Below are 27,834 nucleotides of genomic sequence, written 5' to 3'. Positions count from 1 at the left end.
CTGTCCCTAGCACGTCCAGGGCAGCTTCTGGCAGAGGTCTCTATCTCTGCCCTTCCAGGCCTGGGCCATTTTTTGACTGGCATTGGCAGGACCATCCCCAGATGACAAGACTGCCCTAGACCTAAATCGTACCGCCTGTCTACAAAGTTAGCAATGTCAAGACAGGGAATTGCTCCTGATTCAGCTCTGTCTGATATTTTAGCTTTTAAGAGAAGTTTTAGGCTTACAGAACAGTCATAAAGATGGGGCAAAGTGTTTCCACGTGACCCACACTATTCCTTATTGCTAACACAGTAGGAGCACATGCTGCAAAAGCACTTCAAAGGGCACACGGGGTAGAGAGACCCTCCATGGCTTCAGGCTTCCCAATGTCTCTTATCCTAAGCATGGTGGATGAGGCCTCAGTGAGGAAAGGGTTGGAGGGGGTGGAAAATGCAAGGAGTTCTAATCAAGAGAGTTCACAGACCCTCTCAGAACCAAGGTGGCCACACCAGCTATAGCCCTCCACTCCCTTCCCACACCCTCCCCAGACTGTCTGACCTTCCAGAACTTTCCAGGCACAACCTACCTAAAGGAAACCATATTGCTACAACAAGAAGACAGCTGAGTACAGTATAAAATATAAATAAAGGCCCCATGGGGCAGCCAAGAAAACTGAGCCATGGAGAAAGCTTCATACAGGCCAGCCGGCCACAGCGTAACATGAACATGAGTGCCTCTCTGGGCGTCTGGTCGACAGGTTGCCCTTCCACTCAAGTCTTTATTCTGCATGCAAACACACAACATATGCATGTGGCACCCAGAAGTATGAGAAGACCAAGAACCTGAACACCCTTTCTGTGAAACTGAAGGTCACCTCTGCTTCCCCGGACCCCTGGAGATCTGAGTGGATGAGTGTGGACACAGGGCACCACCTTGTGGCCAGACTTGGAAGTGCAGAGGCTCCTGGGGAAAGTTGTGAGCAGGAATCGGGCATGTTCTTAGAGACTCCGAAGGGATGTTTTAGCTATTGGTGCCCAGAGGTCACTGATAGGTCTCTTACTTTGCATTTACATTGGGCTTTTATTTACAGCTCATAAAACAGGTCCACAGAGTGTGGTATCTGAACCAGCAGCACCTGGAAACTAGCGAGTGGGGAACCGCAGCCTCTGTGCAGGGTCTGGGCAAACCAGCCTCTGCACTGCAGGCTCTCCTACAGGCATTTACAGCAGATAGATTATTCAGGCCTGAAGTTTTGGGGTTTGTTCTGTTTGGTTTTGGTTTTGGTTTTTCGAGACAGGGTTTCTCTGTGTAGTCTTGGCTATCCTAGACTCACTTTGTAGACCAGGCTGGCCTCGAACTCACAGCAATCCACCTGCCTCTGCCTCCCACGTGCTGAGATTAAAGGCATGCGCCACCACCACGCCTGGCAGGCCTGAAGGTTTATTTCTCATTTCACATCACCATTTTTATGTCATATATAAACGTGATGGATGATTGGGCTAGAGAGATGGCTCATTGGTTAAAAACACTTGCCCCGCAATTGCGTAACAGGCCTGGTATCCCATGATTGCCTGTAACTCCACTTCAAAGGTGTTTGAAGCCCTCTCCTGGCTTCTGTGTGTGCAGTGACATATACAGTGTGACTGTCCACATATACATGGCAAAAGTCACATGGATGCATATTAATGCATAACTAATGAAAAACGTAATGCTTCACACTCAACTCAAAACCAAACAGCCACTTTGAGAAATAGGAAAAGCTTGCCCAGGTGAGAACCAGTCTTTCCCCTTTACCTGCAAAGTAGCCCTCCCACTGGATACTTCATGTTTGCCAGAATCACAGAAAATTAAGGAGAGTTCTTAGAGGGGGTAGGGGTGGGTTGTTGTTGTTGTTGTTGTTTTGTTGTTGTTTACTGGTGCTCTAGAAAGGATGGATGACTGCTGAGCTAGCCTTGGAATGGGAGAGGCCACTTTGGCCTCAAAGAAGGTTAAGCTCAGAACAGGACCCCTGCTACCCTGAGCACACATGCCACAGAGAATAAGCCATCACAAGCACTGGCTGCAGTCTGAGGGCAGCGCTGCTGCTGTTTCTGCTCTTTTATGAACAGGCTCAGACCCTTGCATGTTTGACTCCTGGTGACCCATGCTGCCTTGCTTTGGCAGCAAGTCTTAAGTTGAGATGGCAGTCCGCTGTGTAAAAAATCATTCCTCGATGTGTAGGTTACTCTTAACTATTGACTTGGCTCGGAATCACCATAAAAGCATACTTCTGGGTGTGACTGTGTGGATGTTTCCAAGAAGGTTTAAATGAAGAGGATGGGCCTGCTCAGCATACAGGGCAGCACTATGCCATGGGCTGGGGGCCCCCGGAAGGCAGCTGAGCGTCACTGTTCATCTCTCTCGGCTTCCTGACTGGATTTAATGTAACAAGTGGCCTCTCCTGCTCTTACTGCTGTGACTCTCCACCAAGACAGAAGCACCTTCAAACTCCAGACAAAAATATGTGCTCCCTTCCTGAAGTTCTTTTTCTCAGATATTTTGTCATGCCAACAAGAAAAGGAGCTAATATACTCAGTAGATTAAGATGTCCACCCAGGGGCCGGGCGTGGTGGCACACGCCTTTAATCCCAGCACTCGGGAGGCAGAGGCAGGTGAATCGCTGTGAGTTTGAGGCCAGCCTGGTCTACAAAGTGAGTCCAGGACAGCCAAAGCTATACATAAAAACCCTGTCTCAAAAAACAAAAACAAAAACAAAAACAAAAAAAAGAGCTGGAGAGATGGCTTGGAGGTTAAGAGCACTGTCTGTTCTTCCAAAGATCCTGAGTTTAATTCCCACAACCATCTATATGGTGGCTCACAACCATCTATAATGAGATCTGGTGTGGAGGTATACATGCAGGCAGAATTCTGTACAAATAGTAAATAAATAAATCTCTTTTTTTTTTTAAAGAAACAAAAAAAAAAAGAAAGAAAAGAAAAAGAAAAAAAAGATGTCCACCCCTCGCCATAGGATGAGCCTGTACCAGGTGGGGATGCAGGATCGGTTGATTGAGTGCTTCCATGTCTAAAGCCCAGAGTCAGATCCCCAACACGACATAAACCTGGAGTAGTGATATATACTTGCCCTGGTACTAGAGAAGATCATAGAGTCAAGGTCCTCCTCTGTCCCATAGGAGCCTGGGATGAGAAAGATCCTGTCTCAAAAACAATAAAGCAGCAGCCAGCAAGGTGGGGCATCCCTAGTACTACACACATGGAAGAAAGAGGAAACAGACTCCCACAATTATTCTCTGACCTCCACCGGTATTCGACGCCTTGTACATGACCCCCACCCCACCCCCGTGCCAGTAAATAAATAAAAGTTTAAAATTAAAATCAAACATAAAAAGCCAGGAAGTGGTGGTGCATGCCTTTGACCCCAGCACTTGGGAGGCAGGGGCAGGTGGATCTTTGAGTTTGAGTGCCCTGGCCCGCGGAGTTTTCAAATGAAGACCCTAGAAGGGGGTGCGGGAGTGAAAAAGGACAGGAGACACGAAGAAATGAGGGCAAGACAGTATTTCCGATTAAGCCCCATTTATTGAAAATTTTTACAGGGTTTATATAGGCAATCTCGGGGGCAGGGGCATTTGGGGGAAGCAGGGTTGCTATAGGAACCTATTGGCAGATGTCCTGCTATCCATCCTTGGTAGCAAAAACTCCAAGATAAGGGAGTGAGCTCTGAGGGAATGCAGCTACGGAAGCAAGATAAGCAAGCGGCCTCTCGGGACCGAGTGGAGTGGCCTGGGCTGACTCCAGCCTGCTACGTGCCAGGCAGAGGTATAGAAAATGGAGTCTACAGACAAGGTGGAACTGCCCAATGTTTTAAGCCAAGAGCCACTAAGGGGAGCTCCCCACATTTGATGCCAGCCTGGTCTACAGAATAAGTTACAGAAGAGCCAAGGCTACACGGAGAAACCTTGTCTCAAATAAAACAACAGAACATTCCAGAAGCAGCTCGTGGCCTCTGGGCAGTTTTCCTCACCTGCCTGCCTCGCTCTACTGAAGTGACTCTGATAAGCTGCTTTCTCTGGTTTCTCTCTGGATCCATTCACAGCCCATCCCTAGCCTGCCAGACTTCTAATCCTCGTACATCCATGCTATGATTTTCTTCCATGAAAGGTAGATTGATGCAAGCTCTCTTGCCAGGAATGTGCCCTCTGGACCTGGCCACAAAGTTTCAAAACCTCAGCTGTTTGTTCATGTAATGGTTAACTTGATGTGTCAATTTGACTGGACTCTGACGTCGAGATATTCAGTCAAACACTAGATGTCTCTGCGAGAGTTCTTGCAGTGAGAACACCAGCCAAGTTGGTGGACTTTGGTGGAACAAAGGATCTTGCATAATGTGAGTGAGCCTTGTGATCAGTTAAAGGCATAAGTAGAGCGAAATCTGACTTACCCGAGCAAGAGAGAATTCTGCCTTCTGGCAACTCTGGGTGCTCTGCCCTGGGTCTGTACCTGCCAGCTTCCCATCAGGCCGTGAGCCCCCCGCGCCCCCCCCCCCCGCAGTCCCCATAATCTAGGAATCCAATTCCTAAAATTAGCCAACCTCGCCTTTCCCCCTTTTCTCCTCCTGCTCCTCCTCCCGCTGGCCCTGTGACCCTGCAGACTCCTGACTGAACTGACGCAGTGGAGGAAATTGAGCCCTAAACAGGGTAGCTTTTCTGACCTTTCACTCTGCAACGATGAGTCATCGATCCTCCTTTTCCGTTTGTTGTGTTAAGTTGGTGTCAAATGTAACACAGATACACCATGCGGTACAGAAGCGGAGCTTTGCCTCTTCTAAAGTCATACGCACGCGACGTACCAGGGAACACTAGTTCCTATGCAACAAGTGGCCACAAACCTAGCAACCTGACACAGTGTGCTTATCAAAATCTGTATTGCTGTGGGTCAAGAGCTTAATCCCTCCTCGGACCCACCAGGGAAGCTGACTTGAGAAAAGGTGTGTGGCGGGCCAACCACCTTTACGAACTCATTCTTCCTCAGTGTTAGCTGAGGCATGAGCCAAGGCAGAGTTGGAAGGTGTTGAGAGTCTGTTTGGAGGACAGAGTTAATAGGATGCTATGGAAGAGGGAGAAGAAATCCACGGCTTTGCTGCAAATATCTAGGGGGAAATCTGTCTGTGACCCAGGAATTCTCCTTTGTGGCCTGCAGGTGGCGCTGTCGAACTATTGTCTGTTCTCCTTTGTGGCCTGCAGGTGGAGCTGTACAACTGTTGTCTCCTTGGCGAACAAGCGGGGCCCTGCGGTTCCTAGCTTCGGCTCTGACCCACAGAAACACAGGGATGCTGATAAGCACATTGCTTGTAGCCACTTGTACGGGAACATCTGATAATCTCTGGTGCATTAAGTGTGCATCATTTAAAAGAGGGAAGGCTCCGCTTTGTAGTGCATAGTGTATCTGTGACCCATTGGCATGAACTGCACCCAAAATATTGTGCAATCATCACTGATATTCATAAATTCTTATCACCCCAAACAAACTCCATACCCATCAAGGAACAACTCCAGGTTCTTCCAGCTTTCTGTCTCTTTGGAGTTTTGTCTTGTTTTGCTTTGGTTGTTGCTATGTTGTTTTGTAAGTTTTCCTGTTGCTGGTTTGGCTGATTTGATGTTTGTTTGCTTGAGACAAGGTCTTACTATGTACCCCAGGCTGGCCTCAAATGCATTATTTAGCCCAAGCTGGCCTCTAAATCGAGGCAGCCCTCCCATCTCAGCCTCTCATTACTTTATGTGTCTCTGAGTTTGCCTGTTCTGCGTGCTTCACGTCTGTAGACTCACAGATGGCTACATTTGCTCCCTTGTGCTGGATGGCCTCGATCTAGGTTTGTCCGTGTCGTGGCACCTGTCAGAAATGTCTCCATTTTTGTGTCTGAACAGCATCCCATTGTTGGTCCTGACCACATGCCACAATCCCTTAATTTGTGACGGTTATTTTGCACGCAATGAGTGATCAGCCTCATTAAGAAACTACAGGTTTCTATGAGTGCCTTGACTCATTCCTTTTCAACAGTCACAAAGCTTACCCACAGTGGCTGCATCTGTTTTCTGTGAGTCTGTATTTTGTTTTCTCCTTTTCTTTCTCCCCCATCCCCCACCCACCGCCCCAGTTTGTGCTTTTTTATTTTATTTTATTTTATTTTATTTTATTTTATTTTATTTTCAGTCCAGGTCCCTTTATGTATCCCTGGAAGTCCTGGAACTTGCTATATAGATCAAGCTGGACTCAAATTAACAAATATCTGCTTGTCCCTGCCCCTGCCTTGGCCCCTGCCTCTGCCCTTGCCTCTGCCCCTACCTCTGTCTCTGCCTCTGCCCCTGCCCCTGCCCCTGCCCCTGCCCCTGCCTCTGTTTGTAGAAGGAAGAACCGTGTTTGAAAATGATGTTTAATTGAGTGGCAGAAAAAGTGACAAATCAGAGAAAACTGACAGAATAGGATCTGCCCAACTCTCACGAGAAGAGAGAGGAAAGGGAAGCCACTTAAGGGAGCAGCACGGTGAACGAAGATGGAGGCGGCAGTTTTACTGAAATAATTTTATAGAGAGGTTGAAGAGAGAACAAACCAGACCCAAGCTTGTGAAGACAGAACGAGCCAGAGAACGAGAAGGAGCCAGAAGATTAGAACAGATTGCTGGAGTTAGTCTGAGGCCAAGCAGAGCAATTCTGAAGCTGAGAGAAAAGGCAGGTTGAGTTAAGTCAGCTGGGTGAGGAGTTTGAGCCAGAACAGCTGAGTTGAACCAGCCAGCCCACAGCTCAGTAAGAACAAGATGGAGTGAGCTTATTAAGCAGCGACTCTTAGAGGCTGAAAACATTCTAGGCCTAGGTGAGACTGTGTGGAGGCTCGAAGCTTCCAGGACTCGACCTAGGTCAGCAGACAGAGGCAGTAAGCCTCCAAGGCAACAGTTAAGGCAGGCAAATAAAAGCTCCTTTTCCTTATGGCGCCCAGCTTTTGAGCTCTTTGACTCTGGGGCTTTTGGCTTCTCCCTCCTGAGCTGTCTGCTGAGCTAGCAAGCTTTTGGCCTTGGGCTTTTGACTTTTAGCCTCTGGCCTTTTCCTTCTGGGACATGAGCTGAGTAAGGAGGTCAGCTGGGTGCTTTCTCTGACTCTCTGAGTTAGCAAGTTTTCACCCCAGCATCTTGCTCCTGGGTTTTCTTTCTTTCTTTCTTTCTTTCTTTTTTTTTTTTAGATTTTTCGAGAGAGGGTTTCTTTGTATAGCCTTGGCTGTCCTGGAGTCACTTTGTAGACTATACTGGCCTCAAACTCACAGTGATCCAACTGCCTCTGCCTCCCGAGTGCTGGGATTAAAGGCATGCACCACTATGCCTGGCCTGCTCCTGGGTTTTCATTGGTAAATATCAAAGGATTTCGGTTTTACTTTCCTTTTTCTTTCTTTCTTTCTTTCTTTCTTTCTTCTTCTTCTTCTTCTTCTTCTTCTTCTTCTTCCTCTTCCTCTTCCTCTTCTTGTTTGTTTGTTTGTTTGTTTTTCAAGACAGAGTTTCTCTGTGTAGCCTTGGCTGTCCTGGACTCGCTTTGTAAACCAGGCTGGCCTCGAACTCACAGCAATCCGCCTGCCTCTGCCTCTGCCTCTGCCTCTGCCTCTGCCTCCCAAGTGCTGAGATTCATGTGCCACCACTGCCCAGCTAGGTTTTTCTTTCTTTAAAACAACATTTTATGCTGAGCAGTGGTGGCGCATGCCTTTAATCCCAGCACTCAGGAGGCAGAGGCAGGTGGACTGCTGTGAGTTCAAGGCCAGCCAGGTCTACAAAGCAAGTCCAGGACAGTCAAGGCTACACAGAGAAATCCTGTCTCTGAAAAAATAAAACCAAAAACAAACAAACAAAACATTTTATATATGTGTACAGGAATATGCATGCCATGCGCATGTGTGGAAGTCAGAGAAAAACATGGAGTTGATTCTCTCCTTCCACATTTATGTGACTTCCAGGGATCCAGCTCAGGTTGTCAAGCTGGTGTGACAAGCACTGTTAGCTGCTGAGATTTTCCTGTGTGCCTGTAGATACCGGTCTATGCTGAGCTGACTCATATGGTGCAGGGTGAGTGACACTTTCACTTGGGAACAGGCCTTAGCCGAGTCAAGAGCACTTCCTTCAAACTCACGATCTAAGAAAAGAACTACTAGCCCAGGCAGGTCAGGAGAATGTCACAAGCCACAGAGCAGCCAACGAGCAGCAGAGCCCCAAGCCAGATCCAGTTGGCCGCTCAGCAGCACTGGAAGGCTTACATGGGTTTGGGGGCCAGAGGCCACCAGGCTTGAGGTAGCTGCGGGCAGAGAAAGGAACAGAGTTACCTTGGTGAACACAGGGAGACACAGGAGTCAGAACTTTAAGGTAGGGGCACACACAGGACAGGTGTGCAAGGCTGGACACCTGCTGCCTCTCACTGTAGTCAAAGTGCCCTCCTGAGATGTGCTGGGGACTGCTGTGCCCACAAAGCCCCAAGGGGTGGAGGGCACTGCAGAGGCCCTGAGCCGCCAGCTCTGTAAAGCGGGAAAGGCTGAGGTTTAGCCCTAAGAGTGGTCTCTCAGTGTAGTAGTAAGGGTCCCCATAATCTTAGCAGCTAGGAGAGCCAAATCCCTGCTATAAACACTGGGGTACACAGGGAGGGGTGGGGTGGGGTGGGCGCTGCTCAACTCAGGGAAAGGCTCTGGGCACCCTGGGGGCATTCTGCCCCCCATTGCTCCCACCCTTTGTCCTAAGTCACAGAAGAGACAGACCCAGGGCACTTTAAAGGAATCTGTCTTCTGCTCACCTGCTAAGGCAATAAAGGGACACCTGTCCTCAAAGCTTCAAGTTTGGCTCCTTTAAAAGCAAGAACCTTCCCATGACCCCACCCACAGGAAGAGCCAGGTGCCTGGAAGGTGCTTTGCTGGCAGTGGTGATTAACTCAGCCTTGAGGAGGGTCCAGGGTCCTTGCCAGCCTACACTACGACAGAGGCAGCTGTGGACTTGTTCCTGCACTCTGCAGGGTAACAAGGGTCAACTTTATGGCCCCCTTCTCCCAGTGGGACAGTACAATTATTGTACCCAAGGTCTTGGTTTCAGCCTTCTTCCAGACATGCAACAGGGGCCCTGAGGACACCATTTGAGCTAAAAATTAACCAGACTGTGCGTGCGTGCAATGGCTTTCTTTGTATTATATATTCACTGTGGTGCTTGGGACGGGATCCAGGGTCGCGAGCTTGCTAAGCTTGCAATCCGCCAAGGAGCCACGTCTGATTATGGACACAGCACAAGCTTTACCCAGTCTTAAAGAAAAAAATAAATCATGCCACTTTCAGGAAAATAGGTAGAACTGGAAATTGTTACCTGAAATATCCCAGATTTAGAAAGCAAATGCGGCATGTTTTCTTTTATGTGGATCCTGATTCTAACGTATGTCTGTCTGTCTATCTGTCTATGACAAGGGACTATAGGGTATAGGTCAAGCTACTGGAAAGGGGACCATGAAAGGGGAATAAAAATGAAGTAGCAGAACACATGGCGCACAGGCCGTGTGGTGAGTGGAAGGAGGAGGGGACCAGCAGAAATGGGAGCTGTGGGAGAGTGAAGTCAGGAATATCAACAACAACAAAACAACAACAACAATAACACCGTCTATGAAAATCCTGTACTGAAACCCATTGCTCTTTACATATTCCTAATGATATTTATTATTTTATGTGCATTGCTGTTTTGCCTGCATGCATGTCTGCGTAAGGGCATCAGATCTCCTGGAATCACAGTTACAGACAGCTGTGAGCTGCCATGTAGGTGCTGGGAATTGAACTCTGGTCCCCTGGAAGAGCAGCCTGTGCTCTTAACTGCTGAGCCATCGCTCCAGCCTCTCTTACATAATTTTTTATAACTAATAAAAAAAAAATAAAAAGTTTCTGAGTCGGCAAGATGGCTCGGCGAGTAAAGGCCTTTTCAGCCAACCTGATTACCTGGATTCAATCCCCAGAGCTTACAAGGTAAACGGAGAGAACTGACCACTGCAAGTTAGCCTCTCACTTCTGCGTGCACACTGAGATACACACCTATACACACAGCACTCACATGGACACGAAAACTCTCGCAAAATAAATATAAAAATATGGCCGGGCGGTGTTGGCGCACTCCTTTAATCCCAGCACTTCGGAAGCAGAAGCAGGCGGATCGCTGTGTGAGTTTGAGGCCAGCCTGGTCTACAAAGCAAGTCCAGGACAGCCAAGGATACACAGAGAAACCCTGTCTCGAAAAACAAAACAAAACAAAAACAAATAAATATAAGAATACATTTGAAAATAAAATAAAAAACATCCCCTTTTCCATCTTGCTCACATCTAAGTGCACATCTCAGTGTCAGGAAAGCACATTCCCAGTGTTGTGCACACCTTGCCACTCTCCACTTCCAGAACTTGCTATCTTCCAACGCTGAACTCTGGCCTCATTAAGCATCAACTCAACCCACCCCCCAATCCTCCCAGCCTCTGGCACCCAATCTCACTTCCTGTTTCTGTGGCTCTGAGGACTCCAGGAAACTCTTAGAAGTAAATCCACAGTACCTTACTGTTGGCTCTGTTTCTTAACACTTAAACTTTATTATACAACCCAACTATCTTATACAAAAGGGAAAAAAGGTTAAAGGGAAACAAGAGTGAACCTTCCGGTATCTGTTCCACGGGACGGGTCCCTAGGTGTCTCTGGCCTGCGCGCTGGTCCGACTTGTCTGCTGGTCCTTTCCCTGATCCACGTGAGCTCGTGCTCCGACCCTGCAGCCTTCTCCTCTCCTCTGCACTTGTGTCTCTCTCTAGGGCACAATGGCCGGTCTTGCTCCCAAATCCCTTCTCCCATCGATTTTTATTAGAAACACAATCTGCCTGGAGTCTCTGGCCCATTTTCAGAATTCTGGACCCAGGATGGTTCCTCCTAGTCTTCAACAATGTCTGTCTCAGTGGGGTATCAGTGGTGTTTCCAGGCAGCGGAGCCCAAGGCAAGACGTGCCTAGACTGCCTTCACCTGGGATAATGCCTACAATCCTTCCACACATCCCTCTTTTCTATTTTGAAAAATTAAGAACTATATACACAAATATACATATATACAGAAGCATCAGGTATAAAATACATAAACCAGTCCTTTTGTGTTTGATAACCTTGGAGAAAGTATTTTACTATCCTATCAAAGAGAGTCTATTGCCTAAAGTCTCTTCATTAGAAATTGTAATTATCAATCTATAAATGTGTTTTTACTTCTTAAACTAAAGCTTCTAGTGACACTGTGGCTATCTAGTCTTCCGTTCCATCAGAGACAGCCTTATTGGCCCAAAACATCCAACAAACTGCTTTGTGAAGCAGGAATTCCGATGGTGTGGTCCAGCTGGTCTCTGCAAAGCTGGACAGTCAACTTCCCAGCATGATTGTTGATCATAGTAGACAGTCAGTCTGTCATCAGCAGTAGAGAAAAGAGCAGTTCCTCAGTCCAGTGACCATTCTGTCACCTTCATCTCTTGATGCTCTCATCTTCAATAATGTATTCAGAGATGCAGCCAGGAGTGATGTCTCTCTGTCAGGAAAGCCCTCCTCATTAAATGCCATATTCTGTGGATCTCTGAAGAGTTTGAAGACCAGCTCTCTATCTAGTCTTACAGTTATCAATCTATTCCTTTGAAGACATATACAAGAAACTAAACAAAACTGCTCTATGACCAAGTAAATTAGTATTGGGTGGGAGAGAAGACAGAGGAAATGGTCTGAAGGGGCATGAAAGTGAACTCTGAGGACAAAGTTTCTCTTGGGGGACACTCTATGGCCTTGAAAGATGCTTGAATAAGAGGTGCCACTGTGCCCTGCGGCTGAAAGGCTGGACCAAGGTTTCTAAAGGAGGCTGTAGCCTTTAGCCATGAAACTGTTTAGATTGTGTAGGTCTCACTGGAGACCTCTGGGATCTTGGCTTCCTGTTGAACTGGCATCGGCACACTCTCCATCGAACCGGGGAGTGCATCTCCAGTGCCACTCAGGCCAGAACCCGTGGTGACTCCCCCAGAGTGGAGCCATGGGGTCATTGAATATGTTCAAGAGTGAGAAGCCAGGAGGAGACAGAATTGTGACATTTTGACAGACAGGTTTGTGGTGCTGCTGGTCTTGTGACATTCAGGCTGGCACATATCTGGTAGGCCAAGAGTGGTTCTGGCCTGAAGCAAGCAGAAGCAACCTGTGTGAATTTCGGCTGTGTCCTACAGGGAAGGGTGCGCCATGCCCCTCACTTTTCTTTTTCCCACTGGCTTGAGGCGTGGTCACCCAGAAAAGGGAGCTGCCCCAGGCGGAGACAGTTAGTACCTGATCTTATACTGCTTAGGCCCTATTGTTTGGGTTAGAGTCAGGAGGCAGAGCTGTCACCAGAGCTGAGCTGACAGTCCAGCTGCCAGCTCTGCAGGTCCGCTGTGTGGGGATGAGTCCTCCCAGGATTGCAGTGATCACTGGACTTCAGCTGTGGAGCAGAAACCCTCATGAAATTGCAGACTGGGAGCCGGGCATGGTGGCGCACGCCTTTAATCCCAGCACTGGGGAGGCAGAAGCAGGTGGATCACTGTGAGTTCGAGGCCAGCCTGGTCTACAAAGTGAGTCCAGGACAGCCAAGGCTACACAGAGAAATGCTGTTTCAAAAAACCTAAAAAAAAAAACCTCTAGAGCTTTCCTCTAGAGCTGCCAAGGTGCTTTGTCCTTCCAAAGAAGCTAAGACCACACTGAGGTGAGGCCTTCCTGCCACACAGACACTCTCACCACACCCAGCAGTCTTCGTCATGGCCTCCTTCTCCAAGCTTGCCTGTAGCTACTCCACCTTCACCTTGCACTGTAACATTGAGCACAGAGGGTGGGATGGTTGCCCTATTTAAAGCAGCCAGAGTCAATGTTGAGTGGGAGTGGGTGATAGCTGCTTGTTCACACCTCAGCTGTGACAGTGGGAGTGTGTGACACCTGCCTGTTCACACCTCGGCTGTGACAGTGGGAGTGTGTGACACCTGCCTGTTCACACCTCGGCTGTCACAGTGGGAGTGTGTGACACCTGCCTGTTCACACCTCGGCTGTCACAGTGGGAGTGTGTGACAGCTGCTTGTTCACACCTCACCTGTCACAGTGGGAGTGTGTGACAACTGCTTGTTCACATCTCAGCTGTGACAGTGGGAGTATATGACACCTGCTTGTTCACACCTCAGAGGTGACAGTGGGAGTGTGTGACAGCTGCTTGTTCACACCTCAGCAGTGACAGTGGGAATGTGACAGCTGCTTGTTCACACCTCAGCAGTGACAGTGGGAGTGTGTGACAGCTGTTTGTTCACACCTCAACAAACCAGGAAGCGGAGATGGCCCTTTGAATCTTTTGCTTTTCGTGGAAATTTTAGAACTGAACTTTTGATATCTACACAATACCTTCCTGAAACTTTCAGTTTGTTGCATTGACACTTAAGTCAAATTAGGAAGAACATCTTTTTCTTTTTCTTTGTCTTTTGGGGGGAAGAGGGGTGGGTCGTGTTCTGGGTTTTGGGTTTTGGAGACAGTTTTCTCTGTGTAACAAAGCCATCACTATCCTGGTCTTGATTTGTAGACCAGGCTGGCCTCGAGCTCACAGAGATCTGCCTACCTCTAGGAAGAATATCTTAATGATATTAAGATTTTCATTTAAGCCAGGTGCATGCCTATAATCCCAGCACTCAGGGAGGCAGAGGCAGGTGGATCTCTGTGAGATCAAGGCCAGCCTGGTCTACAAAGAAAGTCCAGGACAGCCAGGGCTATGTAACAGAGAAACCTTGTCTTGGAAAAAAAAAGAAAGAAAGCTTTTGTTTCCTGCTGGACAGTGATGATACACACTCAGGAGGAAGAGGCAGGTAAATCTCTGTGAGTTCAAGGCCAGCCTGATCTACAGAGCGAGTTCCAGGACAACCAGAGCTACACACAGAGAACCCCTATCTCTTAAAAAACAGAAGAAAAACTGGGCATGGTGGCACATGCCTTTAAACCCAGCACTCAGGAGGCAGAGGCAGGTGGATCACTGTGAGTTCAAGGCCAGCCTGGTCTACAAAGCAAGTTCAGAACAGCCAGGGCTACACAGAGAGACCCTGTCTTGGGAAAAAATTGTTTTCATGAACACTATTTAATTCTTTAATTTCTTTCATACAATCTAGAGCTTATCTCATGTAGGACTTTATATATTTTGAAATTTTTATATCTAAGTATTTCACCTTTTTGTGACAATGTAAGTGAAAAATTTTAATGAAAAAGGTTTTTATTTGGGGAAAAAATTGCATGTGCCAGGTGTGGTGGCACACTCCTTTAATCCCAGCACTTGGGAGGCAGAGGCAGGCAGACCTCTGTGAGTTCGAGGCCAGCCTGGTCTACAAAGTGAGTCTAGGACAGCCAAGGCTACACAGAAAAAAAGCTATTTTATTTGTAATTATGCATAAGTATGGATGGAGGGTGGTATGTGCGTGAGTGCAGGTGCCCATGGAGTCTGAAAGAGGACGCTGGACCCTGTGGATCTGGAGTGTAGGTAGTTGTGAGCTTCCCACGTCAGCACCAGCTACCAAATTCAGTATTGCTCTTGACTGCTGAGCCATCTCTCCACTCATGTGTGCTGTGTTTTAAATTCTGATGCTTTGTTGCTGATACACAGGAAATCAAAGAGCTTGCAGATGATCTTTGTGTTCTATAACCTCCCTATAATAATTTGCTAGTTCTAGAAATGTGTTTGTTGCCTAGCATTTTCTGTACACATGTGTTGAATACAAACAAATACCGTGTGTCTTTCCTCCCAGTCTGGGTACCCTCTATTTGATAGTGTGAGAGATAAGCTTCACCTTAGTCTCAGTTTTATATTAAAAACAACCAGTTTGTCACTATTCAGTATGGTGTTAGCTGTAGGTGTCTTGAAGATATCCTTCGCCAAATTGAGGAAGTTCTATTTCTTTCTTCTTCTTCTTCTTTTTCTTTTTTTTTTTTTTTTTTTTTTAGTTTTTTGAGACAGGGTTTCTCTGTCCTAGACTCACTTTGTAGACCGTACTGGCCTCGAACTCACAGCGATCCTTCTGCCTCTGCCTCTACCTCTGCCTCTTGAGTGCTGGGATTAGAGGTGTGCACCACCATGCCCGGCGTAAAGAAGTTCCATTCAAAAGGAGAAAGGGTCTCCTTATGTGGCCCTGGCTGACCTAACTCACTCTGAAGACCAAGTTGGCCTCAAACTCACAGAGTCCACCTGTCTCTGCCTCCCAAATGCTAGGATTAAAGATGTGTACCATCAGGCCTAGCCCTGTGCTAAGGATTTGTTTCTTAAGTCAAGAACAGTCTTTAAGTTTTCACAAATACCTTTTGTTTTGGACCAAGTCTTGCTATGTAGCCCAGACTGGCCTCAAATTTTCATTTTTCAAGCGTCAGCTTCCTGAGACCTGGGATTACATATCCAGCTTCAAGTGTTTTCCTGCCTCAGTTGACACGATCCTGTAAGGTCATGGACTATACTCATGGGTATCTGAATGTTAAACCAGACTTTGGTGCTAGGGGGAAAATCCCACTTGATTGTGATATATACTTTATTTTATACAAGGTTGGTCCAACTTATTAATATTTAATGGAAGACTGGAAGAAGACCGTTGTATCATGTTCATGAGAAATAGTAATCTCTGTTAGGTTTTCATATTGAGGCATTGCTTGCTTCATCAGGAGATTTAGGAAGTGTTTATAATGTTTAGAGAATTCTTTTTTTTTTTTCTTTTCTTTTCTTTTTTTGGTCTTTTGAGACAGGGTTTCTGTTTAATCTTGGCTATCCTGGGCTTGCTTTGTAGACCAGGCTAGCCTCAAACTCATAGCGATCCACCTGCCTCTGCCTCCCGAGTGCTGGGTTTACAGGTATGCACCACTTACACCCAGCTTTAGATAATAATTTATTCACTTCTTTAAAAATTTCTCAGAATTCACTGGGGAGTGTGGCATATGCCTTTAATCCCAGCACTCGGAGGCAGAGGCAGGCAGATTGCTGTGAGTTCAAAGCCAGCCTGGCCTACAAAGGGAGTCTAGGACAGCCAAGGCTACACAGAGAAACCTTGGCTCGGAAAACAAAAACAAACAAACAAAAAGAGTTTTAAAAAATATTCTCAGAATTCATCAGTAAAACAATCAGAGCTCATGGTTGTGTTAGGAAAGTTACAAAGTATTGACCTAATTAATTTATCAATAGATAGAGGGTATATTAGTAACTTTTCCATTGTTGTGATAAAACACCACGACCAAGGCAATTTATAGAAGAAAGGGTTTGTTTTGGGCTTATGGTTCCAAAGGGTTAGGTTCCATCATGTTGGGAACAGTAGGGAACAGACGTGGCAGCTAGATCTGGAAACTGAGAGCTCACATTTTAAACTGCAAACACCAAGCTGAAAGACCTAACTCAAAATAGCTCGCAAAGCTAACCCCCAGTGACATACTTCCTCCTAAGGCCACACCTCCTAATCCTGCCCAAACAGGGTCACCAACTGGAGAGCAAGTAATCAAAGCTAGAAAATATGGAGGACACTTCATTCAAACCACTACTCAGAGCTGCTCACTTGTTGATTCCTTGTATCAGTTTTGGAAGATTTTATTTTTCAGAAAGTGATAGGTGCACACCTTTAATCCCAGCACTTGGGAGGCAGAGGCAGGCAGATCTCTGTGAGTTCGAGGTCAGCCTGGTCTACAAAGAGAGTCCAGGACAGCCAGGGCTACACGGTGAAACCCTGTCTCAAAAAAACAGGAAAAAAAGAAAGTGGTACATATTCAGGTTTGGTGGTGGCACACATCTTTAATTCCTGCACTTAGGAGGCAGAGGCAGGTGGGTCTCTAACGTTCAATGCCAGCCTGGTCTACAAAGCAAGTTCCATGCCAACCAGGGCTCATAATGAGACCCTGCCTCAAAACAAAACAACAAAATCTGGTATATTTTGTCAAATTCATAGGCAGAGCATTGCTCAGAGCATTTCCTGAATATTCTTTAATTCATGGAATTGATTGTGATGAACTCTCACCAATTCTAATACTAGTAATTTGTATTTTATCTCCTTTTTTTCTTCCTTTGTTTGGCTAGAGTGTTGTTGTTGTTTTGTTTTTGTTTTTTTGAGACAGGATTTCCTTGTTACACAGAGTCCTGGCTGTCCTGGACTCTGTTTGTAGACCAGGCTGGCCTTGAACTCAGAGATCTGCCTGCCTCTGCCTCCCAAGTGCTGAGCTTAAAGGTGTGCACCAGGCTAGGGTTTTCATAATACCTATTCTTTCCAAAGAACCAGCTTGATTTTTATTAATTGCTTACTGTCAGTTTCGTCGATTTCTGTTCTAATTTTTATTATTTTCTTTTTTCCTGATTACTTGGAATTTAATTTGTCTTTATTCTTCTAGTTTCCTTTTAAAATTATTATTATTTTGTGTGTTTGTGTGTATATGTATGTATGTATGTATGTATGTGACTCAAAGAAGTCAGGAGAAGGTGTCGGATCCCCTGGACCTGGATCACAGTCTTTCCACAGCTGTTAACAGCAATCCTGAGAGTGCACAGGGCACAGCACAGAGGGCACTGCTAAAGCAGAGAGAATCCAGGCACAGCCTTGGGGCCCCAGGTCCCAGACACCCTGTGACAGACGCCTGAGAGCCGAAGCAAGCAGTACTGATCTTCAGTCTCCAGCACAGCAGCCTCAGTCTCTAACGACAGGAGAGACCATCTGAAGGACAGTGCTGAGGGCTGGTGAAGGTTAGGGAGGTTTAGAAAGCGAGCTCTACAGAACAGTGTGGGGATAGCCACCCAGGCGATGTCACCCTTACACTTCATATCTTGTGGGCTATGATGCCTTTTTTTTTTAAAGATTTATTTCTTTATTATTATTATTTATACAGTATTCTGCCTGCATGTACACCTGCAGGCCAGAAGAGGGCATCATGTCACATCATAGATGGTTGTGAGCCACCATGTGGTTGCTGGGAATTGAACTCAGGACCTCTGGAAGAGCAGTCAGTGCTCTTAACCTCTGAGCCATCTCTCCATCCCACCCCACCCCCCTTTTTTTTAAATGGGTTCTGGGGATTAAAACTCTGGACCTCAAGTTTACACCAGTCCTCAGATCTCCAGGAACTGGACTTACAGATGGTTTTGCACTGCCATGTTGGTGATGGGAATTGAACCTCGGTCCCCTGGAAGGATAGACAGGGTTTTAACTGCTGAACCGTTTCTCCGACCCTCTGTGAGTGTTGCACTTCACAGAACAAGAAATGGACACACAGGAGCTTAAACAACTTGTACAACGTCACGCAGAAGTCGAACAGTTTATTCCAGACCAGCTTGGCTTTGTATTTCTTCCCTTCTTTTGTATTTAGACATGTGTATGGTGGACACACACACACACACACACACACACACACACACACACACACACACACACACACACTTGTGTGTGGGTACCTGCAGAGGCCAGACGAGGGAGTTGGATGACCTGAAACTGAGGCGATAGATGGTAATTGGCTACTTAATGTGAGTTCTGGTGAAGGAACTGACCCCAGGGACCCCAACCCCCCCCAAAGACCCCAGTTGCTTGACTAGACCAACTCCATGACAGGCTTCAGGTTTTCACTCTGCCTAACTAGGCCAAGTTTCTAACAATTCCTGGAAAAAATACGTTATGGATAGCTCATGGGCAGCTCATGGGCAGCTAATCAGCTTATAGAACAAAATGACCAGATACCATGTTTTTATTACTTCATGGCCTTGGTAAAGAACACAGCTGGTCCCATCCAATCAAATTAAAGGCCAACTCCTGAGTAAGAGCCAAAACTTCAGTGACTCAAAAGTCCCCAATAACCAAACAAACAGCCAGTCCTGAATCCCCTCGTACACTCTGACTCAATTCTGTCTCACAGATTCCTCCAACTGTCTATAAACTGAGCCTACGTGCTCACTTCAGGGTTGCCCTCCAGAGGAGAGAGCCAACCCTAGCAGCTAGAATAAAAACACCCTTTGTCTACAAAGCAAGTCCAGGACAGCCAAGCCTAACACAGAGAGACTCTGTCTTGAGACAAACAAACAAACAACAACAACAACAACAGCAAAACCACTCTTTGTTTATCCATACTGCCTTGGAGTCTTTCTTCAGCAGATAACCCGAACCCTAACACCGGAAACCAGACTCAAGTCCTCTTCATGAGCAACAAATACTCTTAACTGTTATATATCTCTCCAGCCTCCCCACCCCCTTTGAATATTTATTGTGTGTGGGGGGGCATGCATTCCACAGTTTGGGTGCGGAGGTCAGAGTGCAGAGGTCAGAGGACAACTTTGTGGCTCACTCTCCTTCCACCTTGACATAGGTTCCAAGCATGGAATTCGGGTTGTCAGGCAAGCACCTTTACGGGATTAGCCGTCTCACTGGCCCTGGCTCTGCATTTTCTATCTGCTATAATAATGACAGGGAGACAAAGCAAACGTATTTTCAGGAACTTATAGAAAAAGGCAGGCATTAAAGAGCGACACAGTCATGCTTGTGCGAACTGTGTCTTAAAGGACTGTTGTTTAGGCCACTGCACATTTCTTTGCTCTAATGCAGTGTTAACTTTGCCATGTGGTGGTATGCACACATGACTATACACACATCCATCCCACACAGTGGACCTTTGTATCCGGATAGTCACTTGCACGCCCTAAGGCCAGAACCATCCAACCCATGCCCTTTAGTTGAGGATGGGAGGATTAATTGGCTACAGAGCTCTGTGCCTGGCTCCCCTCTCATGCTGGTGAGAGCCTTCTTTCCACCCACAGCTTTGCCCTTACCATCCCCCCACCCCCGCCCACTTTCACACTCTATTTGCAATTTTTTCCCCCATGGTTTTATTTTTTTATTTTTTTAATTAATTTATTCTTGTTACATCTCAATGGTTATCCCATCCCTTGTATCCTCCCATTCTTCCCTCCCTCCCATTTTCCCCTTATTCCCCTCCCCTATGACTGTTCCTGAGGGGGATTACCTCCCCCCTGTATATCTATTTGCAAATTTTAAGACACCTAAGACCCTAATTTCTGAAGACCTGGGTGTGAGCCAGCCACTTACTTGGAATCACCTTCTCACAGCTGCACGGGATGCCACACCCAGTAGGAGGAGTATTGATGGAATAAAATAGAAGAAAACCAAAGGTCACCTAGTACAACACTTAACCGGTATAACAAACTGGAACTGTTCTTAAGTGTGGGGGGCCTCATGACTGCCAGCAAGACTCTAGCTGAGCTAGAATGGACTGGGCTGAGAAACACCCCAACTCCCAGCACGAGACCAGTTTAGCCCAGGAAGGATCACCTCTGCTCCCAGCCTCTGTGTCTGAGCATCAGGTCCTAGGATAAGACTCCATGGACGTGGCTGGGGCCTCCTGCTCCAGGTGAGTGCAGTTTTGAGGGGGAAATTCAAGTTAAAAGGGCTCGCCTTTAGAGCCTGTCTGGTGTTGGGATTCCAAGCCTGTCTTCTTGTTTTGTTTTGTCCTGTCTTGTTTTGTTTTGAGACAGGGTTTCTCTGTGTAGCCTTTGCTGTCCTGGACTCACTTTGTAGACCAGGCTGGCCTCAAACTCACAGTGATGCCTTTGCCTCCTGAGTTCTGGGACTAAAGGTGTGCACCACCATGCCCAGCCCCCAAGCCCATCTGTTATGCTCACCCCCCAAACCAGGCCATTTATAAGTCTACTCCCACAAGAGACTCAGACTCAGACCTGGATGCAGACGGTCCAGAAAGGACTCACCAGCAAGTGATATGTATGAGCGTAGAGCAGAGAATTCAGGAACCCTGCCAAGGCCTGGCCTGCCTGCTCTTCGCTCTGAGGCAAGCCATGCTAGAGCCCTCTCAGAGGGTGTGACAAGGGAGAGCACAGACTCATGTAGGGACCCTAACTGGCATTATCTGGTGTGGCCAGGTGTGTGAAAGGGAAGATGCAGGAAGGCTACTAGCCCTGGAGTGCTCCACTTCACCACAAGCAGGAATTTGAGGTGAAGCCACTCCGGTGGCTCTTTACAATGTATTGTCCCAGAGCTCCAAGTGGAGAATGCGTGGTGTGACCTGGGATGCTTTGGGGGGGGGGGAGTAGGCCTCATGCTGGTCGCATCAGTGATAACCCTGCCCATCCACAGCTCAGAGGCATTGGCGCGGGACCTGCTTCTGGCCGCACTCGAGGACTTGAGCCAGGAGCAGCTAAAGCGCTTTCGCCACAAGCTACGGGATGCACCCTTGGATGGCCGCAGCATCCCTTGGGGGCGACTGGAACATTCAGACCCAGTGGACCTTGTCGACAAACTGACCCAGTTCTATGGGCCAGAGCCAGCCGTGGACGTGACCCGAAAGATCCTGAAGAAGGCAGATGCTCGAGATGTGGCAATGCGACTCAAGGCGCAGCAGCTGCAGAGTAAGCTGGGTAGGGTAAGACGGGGTGGAAGAGAGTAACTCGCCCTTGATCCTCCCAGGCTCTCCTTGAAAAGATTTACTCCATCCGCTTCACCACCGCCCCTCCACTTCCTGGAAACCAGCCCAATGTTTCACGCACAGGGGGCTAGTTCCAGAAGCTCCCCCGGGAAACGCCTTGCCCCATCCCGTCTCTCACGCTCAGAGAGCCTCATGTCGAATTTGCTTTCCAGGGCTCAGCCCCAGCTCAGCGCTTCTCCCCGTGTCGGGTAAGTTCGGTGATGCTCATAAGTGAGAAGTCCTTTTGGGTTTGGGGATCCTTTGATGTGAGATGGCTGGAGGAGGGAGCCATGGCACGATTATAAGAAAAGGAGTCCAGATGTAGACAGGCAGGGCATTGGTCTCAGGGTGGCGGCAAGCCTATCCCTACCTTTCACGGTTTCGCTCCTTACAGAGTACAAGAAGAAATTCCGCGAGCACGTGCTACGACAGCATGCTAAGGTGAAGGAGAGGAACGCCCGCTCGGTGAAGATCACCAAGCGCTTCACCAAGCTGCTCATCGCGCCCGGGAGCGGCGCGGTGGAGGATGAGCTGCTGGGGGCATCGGAGGAGCCCGAGCGCGCGAGGCGCTCAGACACCGACACCTTTAATCGGCTTTTCCGGGGCGAGGACGAGGGCCCGCGGCCTCTGACCGTGGTGCTTCAGGGCCCGGCCGGCATAGGCAAAACCATGGCGGCCAAGAAAATTCTCTACGACTGGGCAGCAGGCAAGCTATACCACGGCCAGGTAGACTTCGCCTTCTTCTTGCCTTGCGGCGAGCTACTGGAACGGCCAGGCACGCGCAGCTTGGCGGACCTGATCCTGGACCAGTGTCCGGACCGCACGGCACCGGTGCGGCAGATACTGGCGCAGCCCCAGCGCCTACTTTTTATCCTGGACGGTGCAGACGAGCTGCCTACTTTAGTAGGCTCGGAGACCACTCCCTGCACAGATCCTTTCGAGGTTACAAGTGGCTTGAGAGTGCTGAGCGGGCTGCTGAGCCAGGAGCTGCTACCCTTGGCTCGTTTGCTGGTGACAACACGCACTGTCGCCCCCGGGAGGCTGCAGGGCAGACTGTGCTCGCCACAGTGCGCGGAAGTGCGCGGCTTCTCGGACAAAGACAAGAAAAAGTATTTCTTCAAGTTCTTCCGGGACGAGAGAAAGGCAGAGCGCGCTTATCGCTTCGTGAAAGAGAACGAGACGCTGTTTGCGCTGTGCTTCGTGCCCTTCGTGTGCTGGATCGTGTGCACAGTGCTGCAGCAGCAGCTGGAGCTGGGCCAGGATCTGTCGCGTACCTCCAAGACCACCACATCGGTGTACCTGCTCTTCATCGCCAGCATGCTGAAGTCTGCAGGAGCCAATGGACCCCGGGTTCAGGGAGAGCTGCGCATGCTGTGCTGCCTAGCCCGGGAGGGCATCCTGAAGCATCAAGCACAGTTTTCAGAAAATGACCTGGAGAGGTTGAAGCTTCAGGGCTCCCAAGTTCAGACAATGTTTCTCAGCAAGAAGGAACTGCAGGGCGTGCTAGAAAAGGTGGTCATCTACCAGTTCATTGACCAGAGCTTCCAGGAGTTCTTGGCTGCGCTGTCTTACCTATTGGAGGCTAAGGGAGCTCCAGGGGCCCCCGCAGGAGGTGTGCAAATGCTCCTGAACTCCGACACAGAGCTGCGCGGTTATCTTGCACTCACCACCCGATTCCTCTTTGGACTGCTGAGTGCAGAGAGGATTCGTGACATCGAGCGCTATTTTGGCTGTGTGGTGCCAGAGCGTTTGAAACAAGACACCCTGCAATGGGTACAAGGACAGAGCCACCGCAGGGTGCCACCAGCAGGGGCAGGAAGGAATGCTGAGCTGGGGGACACTGAGGAGCCGGAGGAGGAAGAGGAGGAAGAGGAGGAGGAGGATCTCAACTTTGGACTGGAGCTGTTGTACTGCCTGTACGAGACACAAGAGGATGCTTTTGTGCGCCAGGCTCTTAGCAACCTTCCAGAGATGGTACTGGAGCGAGTTCGGTTCACCCGCATGGACCTTGAGGTTCTGAGCTACTGCATGCAGTGCTGCCCAGCTGGCCAAGCTCTGAGACTGGTGAGCTGTGGGCTGGTGGAGGCGAAGGAGAAAAAAAAGAAGAGCCTGGTGAAGAGGCTGAAGGGGTGAGTGTAGCGGTCAAGGCTGGGCTATGAAGCACGTCCGCACCCCACGACCGACCGGAATGGCAGAGAGGACCTCAGGGCTGCTTTCCCCGCCCTGTGCAAGGCAGCTGTCTCTCATCCTCACCAGGGGGCCACACCACAGCCACTTTCGGTTATCCAGATCCGAGCACAGCCAGCATAGCTCCATGAAGCAGCCTAGCCCCCCTCCTACATACACGTGCGCGTCCTCTGTGTGCTGAGCTTGTACCTGCCGTTCCCTCCACCCCAACACTATTTTCCTATCTGTCTTCAAAGCCTACCCTGGCTCCACCACTTGGGTCCAACTACTGGCCTCATGGCACCCCACCCACCATACTAGATCCTCTCCCCTGCCCATCCTCCACTCGATCCTAACTTCCTACACAAACAGGGCCATTTACTTTTTTTTGGTTTTGTTTTTGGTTTTGGTTTTGGTTTTGGTTTTTTGAGACAGGGTCCCTCTGTATTAGCCTTGGCTGTCCTGGACTCGCTTTGTAGACCAGGCTGGCCTCGAACTCACAGAGATCCGCTTGCCTCTGCCTCTGCCTCCCGAGTGCTGGGATTAAAGTCACCACACCCCGCTCAGGGCCATTTACTTTCTGTGAAGTCAGCTCCTCTCGATACTTGTCCCAAGGCATGCCAAATGTAGAGAGTATTCACCAGGATAATGACAGGACCTGGTTCTAGGGATCCCTAGGCCTACTTTTGGGTCTTGTTCAAATTTGTAGGGGCAGAGGATGCAAGGAATGTAGGATAAGTGGCAGAGACAGCTCTGGAGTCCCAGGACCTTAGGTAGGAAAGATTGGGGGCTTTCTAGAAAGGTCTGGAAAGAGCACTTTGGACATCAACCTCGTTCTTTCTCTCTGCAGTTCTCGGACCACCACGAAACAACCCCCAGTGTCCCTGTTGCGTCCACTCTGTGAGGCCATGACCACCCAACAATGTGGTCTGAGTGTTCTGATGTGAGTCACCATGCTCCCGCATGGAGGGGGTTCAGAGCTGGGTGGCTTGGACAGGGACAGCATTTGCCTTCTAGGGGAGGCCAAGAATATAGGCTGAGAGCCTAACTGACTTCCACAGCTATTAGGTGCTAGCAGGGAAAGACTGGTGCTAGACCCTGTGGGAAACGGAGTGCAGCACAGCCTATGGGTGGGGACAGGAAAAGCAAGGGTGTATTCCTTTTGAAGGAAGCTCCCAGGTGCTGTTGGGGACTGCTGAGCCATCCCTCTGCAGGGAAGTGTTCAGAGAGGCCAGCCTCCTGCCCATGGTTTGGTTTCCTCCCTGTAAGATATCCAGCTGATCCTAACTCAGAGGATCTGTATAAGATTTACCGAGGCTCCCCAGGAAGAGTTCTTAAGCTATGCTAGATTTTCTATGCTGTTAGCCATCACCAGTGAGCAGAGAGGAAGGATGATGGTGGACCAGGTAGTCAGTCATACATCAGCAGAGGATGAGGTGGGAAACTGGCAACCTGAAAATCAAACCAAAGGAGCCAAAAAAAGATAGTCACACGTGGCCCAGGAATTCTACCAGAAAACCAAGGACAGGGCTGGAGAGATGGCTCAGAGGTTAAGGGCACTGACTGCTCTTCCAAAGGTCCTGAGTTCAATTCCTGGCAACCCCACGGTGGCTCACAGCCATCTATAATGTGATGCAATACCCTCTTCTGGTCTGCAGGTGTACATGCAGGCAAAGCACGGTATTCATAATAATAAATAAATAAATCATAAAAAGAAAAAGGAAACCAAGTACACAGAGATGCTCACTTCCATGATTTGTAATAGAAAAACAAAAACCAAAACCCAGGGACAGCAGAGCAGCTCAGGCACTGGGGATGATGGCCCATCAGAACTCGAGGCATGAGTATAAAAAGCTGTAGACCTCTTGAGCAAACATCAAGCTACCAGGAAATGTGTAGTTTGTTCAGCTGGAGGTAGAGAACTGGCCAGGTTTACAGACAAATCTACGTGCTTCTTGATCACAGCTTGTCACACTGCAAACTCCCTGATGCAGTTTGTCGAGACCTCTCTGAGGCCCTGAAAGTAGCTCCTGCCCTGAGGGAGCTGGGCCTCCTCCAGAGCCGGCTTACTGAGGCAGGCTTGCGTTTACTGAGCGAAGGCCTGGCATGGCCCAGGTGCCATGTGCAGACACTCAGGTGAGGCCTGGTTTTGGAGGGATCGGGGTAGGGAATCCCACCTCCAGCAACTCCTGATGTCAGCTCTCTTGACAGGATGCAGCTGCCTAACCTCCAAGAAGCAATCCGGTACTTGGTCTTTGTGCTCCAGCAGAGCCGGGTCCTGACCACCCTGGACCTCAGTGGCTGTCAGCTGCCTGGCCCCGTAGTGGAGAGCCTGTGCTCAGTCTTGAGGCATCCTACATGCTGCCTAAAGACTCTCAGGTAAAGGCAAGGGGAGGCGTGGTACTGAGGACATGGCCTATCAACCCTAGGTTGGAGTAGGTGCCTGTGAGTCCTCTCTGAACCTCACAAGAGATCAAGCTCACACACAGATCTAGGGCCCAGCCTAGCAAGACTCACTTTCTGCAGTCCTATCCAAAGTTCTGGGCCTCAAACAAATATCCACAGGCTATGGAGACAGTCTGGGCCAATGTGCCTAACCTCAAAGACGTTCATCTTTTGTTTGTTTGTTTGTTTGTTTGTTTGTTTTTCGAGACAGGATTTCTCTGTGTTAGCCTCGGCTGTCCTGAACTCACTTTATAGACCAGGCTGGTCTCGAACTCACAGAGATCCGCCTGCCTCTCCCTCCTGAGTGCTGGGATTAAAGGTGTGCATCTCCATGCCTGGTGATGCTCATCTTTTAACAGATTGCAGCCAACTGCCTTCTGGGACTTGTGTCCTTGTTAGAGCCTAGGCAGACAGCGCCAACCACTCCACTCTCACCTCAAGCCCTGGGTTCTTCCCCCAGCTGACTGATCCTTTGTCCCTTCTGTCTTGTGCTTGTGGCTGCAGTCTGACCTCCGTGGAGTTGAGTGAGGTGTCCCTGAGGGAGCTTCGCACTGTGAAGACATTAAAGCCAGATCTGGCCATCGTACATTCAGAACTAGGTGCACATCCTCAGGCTCTGAAAGGATGAGGCAGTGTCATCTGAGGCCCTGGAGGCTGGAACCAGGTGGAGGATACTGAAGCCAAAGTCCTTATGAAGGAGCCCTCCCCATTCAAAAGCAAGAAGATGCCAGCTTCTCCTTCCAGGCAAGTCTTTCAAGCCAAGAAGCCACAGAAGGGCAAGCAAAAGACCCAGGTAGATATAGGTCCTTGGTAGCTCCTGGATAGGCCTGGCACAAGCCCTGCCCTGGACGCTCTAAGGTTAGTCCTCCCCAGCCCCACAACCACGGCTACCTTCCTTTCTGGACCCTCCAATGTGTCCCTTAAAGATAATCCCCAACTATAATAAGAGTATTCAGCAATAGAGCACACTGCTCAACGGTGTCCCTCACCTCTGATCTGGCCCATATCTGTTGTATGGGTGGATACAGCCCCTCCCCCCCTCAGAGTTCCACTCACCTTAGGCAGAAGAAGGTAGGTCCCCATTCCCATCTGGAATTTGGGGCATTGGCTTTTGGAAGGATGCCATCCCTGAAACCTTGGGGCATTAGCCCGGAAGGATCCACTCGCTGCCTCAGAGATGCAGGAAAGGAGCCAGACGAGTGACATTTTCCTGTGGTGATGGGAGCTGGAACCACACAGTGGATGTCTCCAACATAATAAATTTTCCTCTGGATTCCTTTTCATTGATCTCTCTGTAATGTTTGTCAAGTTATCAAAGTAGGTATTGAGCCAGGCGTAGTGGCACATGCCTTTCATCCCAGCACTCGGGAGGCAGAGGCAGGTGGATCACTGTGAGTTTGAGGCCAGCCTGGTCTACAAAGTGAGTCCAGGACAGCCAAGGCTACACAGAGAAACACTGTCTTGAAAAAACAAAAACAAAAAAACAAAAAAGAACCAAAGTAGGCATTGACATTATCTTTTGCTGGACGTGGTGACCTGAGAAATCCTGTCTCGGGAAAAGAAGTAATAATAATAATAATAATAAACCATGATCTTTCCCATGTGTGTATGATGCACATACAGGGTAAGGTTTAGTACACAGCCTGCCACTAAAGAAATGGGCTTGGCATGCTGGCCTGACCTCAGGAAACCTACAAGAGAAACTTGGCCTTCTGAGCTGGGGCC

The 27,834-nt window shown here is 48.7% G+C and overlaps 1 protein-coding gene across 3 annotated transcripts; it reads left to right on the top strand.

Moving 5' to 3' along the window:
• Nucleotides 1-20,034: 20,034 nt before the first annotated feature.
• On the top strand, nucleotides 20,035-27,392 carry NLRP6 (NLR family pyrin domain containing 6). 3 transcript variants are annotated; one of them, XM_084773859.1, is made up of 8 exons: nucleotides 20,035-20,430; nucleotides 21,171-21,442; nucleotides 21,672-21,707; nucleotides 21,893-23,627; nucleotides 24,515-24,607; nucleotides 25,630-25,800; nucleotides 25,876-26,043; nucleotides 26,614-27,392. In XM_084773859.1, the coding sequence occupies exons 1-8, from the start codon at nucleotides 20,402-20,404 to the stop codon at nucleotides 26,735-26,737; spliced, it is 2,628 nt and encodes an 875-aa protein (XP_084629985.1). In that variant the 5' UTR covers nucleotides 20,035-20,401; the 3' UTR covers nucleotides 26,738-27,392. The 3 variants fall into 3 exon arrangements, with proteins under 3 accessions (XP_084629985.1, XP_084629984.1, XP_084629986.1); XM_084773858.1 differs by having other exon boundaries at nucleotides 20,035-21,442; XM_084773860.1 differs by lacking the exon at nucleotides 21,672-21,707 and having other exon boundaries at nucleotides 20,035-21,456; nucleotides 21,832-23,627.
• Nucleotides 27,393-27,834: the final 442 nt, after the last annotated feature.

Source organism: Acomys minous (genome assembly GCF_964271855.1).
Source record: "Acomys minous genome assembly, chromosome: 2".
NCBI lineage: Eukaryota > Metazoa > Chordata > Mammalia > Rodentia > Muridae > Acomys > Acomys minous.
This window is presented reverse-complemented; position numbering and strand designations above follow the sequence as displayed.

Bases quoted from the DNA above. Each gene is read 5' to 3' on its own strand.
- NLRP6 (XM_084773860.1), top strand. From the start codon at position 21,133: ATGCTGGTCGCATCAGTGATAACCCTGCCCATCCACAGCTCAGAGGCA. The intron at 25,801-25,875 runs GTGAGGCCTGGT...CTCTCTTGACAG, and splicing joins TGCCATGTGCAGACACTCAG to GATGCAGCTGCCTAACCTCC. The intron at 26,044-26,613 runs GTAAAGGCAAGG...TTGTGGCTGCAG, and splicing joins TGCTGCCTAAAGACTCTCAG to TCTGACCTCCGTGGAGTTGA.